Source organism: Leucopleurus acutus (genome assembly GCF_964270905.1).
Source record: "Leucopleurus acutus genome assembly, chromosome: 16".
NCBI classification, from domain to species: domain Eukaryota; kingdom Metazoa; phylum Chordata; class Mammalia; order Artiodactyla; family Delphinidae; genus Leucopleurus; species Leucopleurus acutus.
The window spans coordinates 61,533,527-61,538,355 of record NC_139158.1 but is presented as its reverse complement, the minus strand read 5'-3'; the positions used below and the strand labels follow the sequence as shown (position 1 = coordinate 61,538,355).

At 55.6% G+C, this 4,829-nt stretch overlaps 1 protein-coding gene across 1 annotated transcript; it reads left to right on the top strand.

Moving 5' to 3' along the window:
• Positions 1 to 1,108: 1,108 nt before the first annotated feature.
• LOC309972691 (putative testis-specific Y-encoded-like protein 3) lies at positions 1,109 to 2,173 on the top strand (the record flags this gene model as incomplete). The annotated part of the gene is made up of 1 exon (XM_082856482.1): positions 1,109 to 2,173. The coding sequence occupies one exon, from the start codon at positions 1,109 to 1,111 to the stop codon at positions 2,171 to 2,173; it is 1,065 nt and encodes a 354-aa protein (XP_082712608.1).
• Between the last annotated feature and the right edge of the window lie 2,656 nt (positions 2,174 to 4,829).

Sequence of the window (4,829 nt, the reverse complement as noted above, 5' to 3'; positions counted from 1 at the left end):
TGGGTTGGATCACTGCTAGGGCCCCAAGAGAATCCACCTTGCCCTCTAGGGGATGCATACCCAGGAGTGGGTCTGGGGGCTCAAAGCTATCTTTTCCATTGGATGGGAGGAAGCTGAAGGCCTTCTGGAGGAGGTGGCAAGGACTTCCAGGTGAGCGGGTGGGGTATTGGGTGTATCGACCTCCATGGGCCACAAGTTTGGGAGCTGAGATCACAGGAGTGCAGGTGCACTTGCAGGATCAGGGCTGCAGGGGCTGGTCCATCCAGGCTCTTACTATCTGTGCACACACCCTGCACTTCAGACTAGAGTTCACATTTGTGAAATGTCTGGAGCAGAGAAAGGGGTAGCCCCTAGGCCTAGGACGAGGTGAAGCCTTGTCCACCCTTCAGCCTGTCAGCCCAGGAAGATCCAGCTCGTTCAGGGAAACCAGGCAGAGGCCCACTTGCTTCCTGGTTGGCAGCATTTGGGATCTTCCCTCGCCCTTAGATCCTTCTACTCAGACCTTGTTTCTGCCTTTCCCCACAAATATTTTGAGCACCTCTGTGTGCCTGACAATTACTATGCAAGTTTCAGTCTAGTCAGCCTCTGCAAAGGATACCTCTTGGGTCCTCTGCATATGCCTGAGTAATTTATCCTGTGAAAGCTGCCCCAAAGCCACAGTCGAGCGTGGGCATCAGCCGACTCCCACCTGTCCACCGCAGATGCGGGGAACAGTAATTGCCTGGCGTGGTGGCTCTGGGGTTGGGCCTGATCCTGGGCGCCTGCTCAGAGCTGTTCACTGCTTGGTACACCCCTGCGCTTCACCCCATTTCCACCGCCGACTCCCAGTTCTGTCTGGGCGCCCGCAGTCGCATCCCCACCGGGCAGCCCCCTGCCACTCCACCAGGCGCCTAGTCCCAAGACAGCCGGGGAACCCTTGCGAATCACATCCGTAAAAGCGTCGGGGCGCAAGGGGCGGGGCGAGCCCCGTAGGAGAAAATCGGGCCTCCCTGCCTACTACTCGCGGTCACGCTGGGGTCGCTGCCAGCCATCCAGCCGCCCCTCTCGCTGAATCCGCAGTATCGCCCGCGCGCCCCGAGCCCCTCCAGGCCAGAGGCTCCCGCAGGTGATGGCGGACGAGGGTGCGGGGGGCCTGGAAACCGCCGCGCGCCCGGTCACCGCGTCTGGGGCCCAAGAGGCTGGGGGACGCGGGTATCCCGACCCCGCAGCCCGCCCAGGGACCGCCCTACCTGCCCCGGGGGGCCGGGAAGCGGCCTCCGCGGCCACTGGCCTGAGCCCAGAAAACGGCATTTTCGGGGACGGGGGCCCAGAAACCTGTGGCGCAGAAGGGTGGGAGGCTCGGGCTGGAGCCGGCGGGAAGGCAGAGGAAGTGACGACTGGGGAGGGCGCCATCTTCATGGAGGAGGCGGAGCGGGAGGTGGGGAAGCAGCCTGTGGGAGAGGAGATGGAGGTGGCCGAGAAGCTGGTGCGGGGGGAGAAGCTGGAGGTGGGAGCGGAGGCGCAGCAAGGCCCGGGGCCCCTGAACTTTGGTGGCCCAGTTGTGGACCCGCTGGAAGCCATCCAGTGGGAGCTGGAGGCCGTGAGTGCCCAGGCAGGCAGGGCCTACCTGCGGCTGGAGCGCAGGTTTGGGCGCTTGCACCGGTTGCACCTAGCCCGAAGGAGCTTCATCATCCAGAATATTCCTGGCTTCTGGGTGACCACCTTCCTGAACCACCCGCAGCTGTCAGCCATGATCAGCCCCCGAGGCGAAGACATGCTCTGCTACCTGATGAATTTGGAAGTGAGGGAGCACAGGCACGCCAGGACGGGCTGCAAGTTCAAGTTCAGTTTTTGGAGCAACCCCTACTTCCGGAACAAGGTGATAGTGAAGAAGTATGAGTGCAGATCCTTAGGCCGGGTGGTGTCAATTGCAAGTCGCATTTGCTGGCACTGGGGCCAGGAACCTCCAACTCTGGTACACAGGAACCGGGACACCATCCACAGCTTCTTCAGCTGGTTCTCAAAGCACAGCCTCCCGGAGGCCGACAGGGTTGCCCAGATTATTAAAGAGGACCTGTGGCCCAACCCCCTGCAGTACTACCTGCTCTGGGATAGGCCCCACAGAGCCAGGCAAGGCCTAGCAAGGTGGCCCACAGAGGCCCCTCCTAGGCCCTATGGGTTCCAGTCTGGCTAAGTCCTGCCCTGGGACCTGGCCCCTACACAAGACTCCTTTCTGCCTCCTGGGGACCTGGGCTTAGGCCAGCCATGGCACTCTGCTGTCTGCTTTCTGTTCCATGTACTCTGACCCCTTTGGACTTCAGTGGACTCAGCTCTGAGATTGTGGCCTTCATGGCCACGCTCTTCTGTTTCCATGTAGGCTCCATGCATCACGTGACTGTCACATGCCACAGTGTCTACCCAAGCACCCAGCGCTGTGGACAGGTACTACCATCATCTTCATGGCCTGGACCTGTCTTTGATCATGGCCTTCCACCCATTTTTTTTTTTTTTTTTGCGGTACGCGGGCCTCTCACTGTTGTGGCCTCTCCCGTTGTGGAACACAGGCTCCGGACACACAGGCTCAGCGGCCATGGCTCACGGACCCAGCCGCTCCGCAGCATGTGGGATCTTCCCGGACTGGGGCACAAACCCGCGTCCCCTGCATCAACAGGCGGACTCTCAACCACTGCGCCACCAGGGAAGCCCCACCACCCATTTTTTACATGGGTACCCACAGGTCATCACTAGGAGGACCAGTGCCTCTTTGAGGCCTACTCCTTCAAGGCCACAGCATGCCAGGCTTCATACTTATGCTGACCCCACACCTGTCTGTGGCAAGCTGAGTCTTGTCACCCAAGAGGAAGTGGGTGCATTTGGTCAGCTAGACTTGGACATTCCAGGACCTCAGGACCACAGGCCAGGCTAATGGACTGTTGGGCATCTAGCAGAATGGGCATGGGGTGAGGTCAAGGACATGAAGCTGTGGGCAGTGCATTCTTTGTGATCACACTGTTCTTCTTACCCCTGTGTTGGTCCTACCTCCCGACCTGCTACTGACTTTTGAAGGTCTGTGTCCTACCTGTGTCTGGTCATTGCCCTTCTCATGAGTTTCACCCAGGTTGCCAGCGACCTTGTTGCCTGCTCCCAGGTCTATAAGGACCTCAAGAACTGCCTGTGAACCCAGGTGGGCCACCTGCCAATGCACAAGAGCTCCCCAAACCCCAGGAACTCTGCCACGCTGGCATATCTGGGCATGCACTTAAGGCAGGGGCAGTAATGGAGTCCCTTCCAGAAGCCTACCTTCCTGAGCTCCAGTCACTGGACTCACACAGAACCCAACTCCCCTCTCTCCACTTGTTTTTAGGCGGCCAGCTTGGGGGTGCTGGAGAGGGGGTGTTTCTGGTTGTGAGGCCTTTCTCCACCTGCCGAGATCTCACATGTTTGTTTTTATTTTCTTTAAAGTGATAGCTCAGAAACAAAATAACTGAAGAAGCAAGATTTTTTACAAACAGCTGAGGAGACAGGCTTTCTTGTTGAATTTGCCTCTCCAATTGTCTCCAGAGAGGGAGGCTTGTCCTCTAGCTTGGCGGAGCTCTCTTGCCCCCTCTGCTCCAGTGCCCTGTCCCCCTCAGCAACGGGGGACAGCACAGGGCCCCTGAGCAGAGACACCAGGAGCTCCGGGCCCGCAGGGATAGCACATTGTTTTGTTTCGTGCTGTGTTCTTGGAGACTAACTTTAGCTCCAACTCTACTTTCTTCTCCTTTCGCTGGGTCCAAACCCTCATGGGATCCTGTTAGTACAGGAGCTTAGCCGTGCCCCACTCCTGAGACCCCGTAAGACAGTTTTTTTGGGCTGTCTCCATCTCATTTTGGGGGAATGACCATACCCAGGTCCCTTCCCATGGAAGGGCTTCTCTTCTGCTCCCGAGGACCTGGGGAGACCTTAACACAAAATAAAGGGGGGGGGCTGCTCTCGGCAGGGGCGTGCAAGAGAAGTTGGAGCCAGCTGGGAAGACAGGGATGGAGGAGGGCCTGCAAGGTGCAGGGAGGGGAGCTCCCGAATCTTCTTAACTTTTTTGATTCACCAACTGATCTTTTAATTTTTTAATATTTTTTTCTTTTTATTTTTTTAAATTTATTTTTATTTGATTATTCCAGTTTCTAAAAATTTTGATGGTCAACCCTATTGAGGAAATTTGTAGATTTTTTTTAACATCTTTATTGCAGTATAATTGCTTTACAATGGTGTGTTAGTTTCTGCTTTATAACAAAGTGAATCAGCTATACATATACGTATATCCCCATATCCCCTCCCTCTTGTGCCTCCCTCCCACCCTCCCTATCCCACCCCTCTAGGTGGTCACAAAGCACCGAGCTGATCTCCCTGTGCTATGCAGCTGCTTCCCACTAGCTATCTAGTGGGATATGTATGTCCATGCCACTCTCTCACTTCGTCCCAGCTTACCATTCCCACTCCCCGTGTCCTCAAGTCCATTCTCTACGTCTGCGTGTAGATTTTTTTTTAAATTAATTTTTATTGGAGTATGGTTGCTTTACAATGTTGTGTTAGCCTCCACTGCACAACAAAATGAATCAGCCATACACATACAGATATCCCCTCCCTTTTGGACTTCCCTCCCATTTAGGTTACCACAGTGCATTAGGTAAGAGTTCCCTGTGCTATACTGTATGTCCCCATCAGTTGTCTATTTTATACATAGTATCAATAATGTATATGTGCCAATCCCAGTCTCCCAATTCCTCCCACCCCACCCCTTTCCCCCTTGGTATCCATACGTTTGTTCTCTACGTCTGTGTCTCTATTTCTGCTTTGCAGATAAGATCATCTAT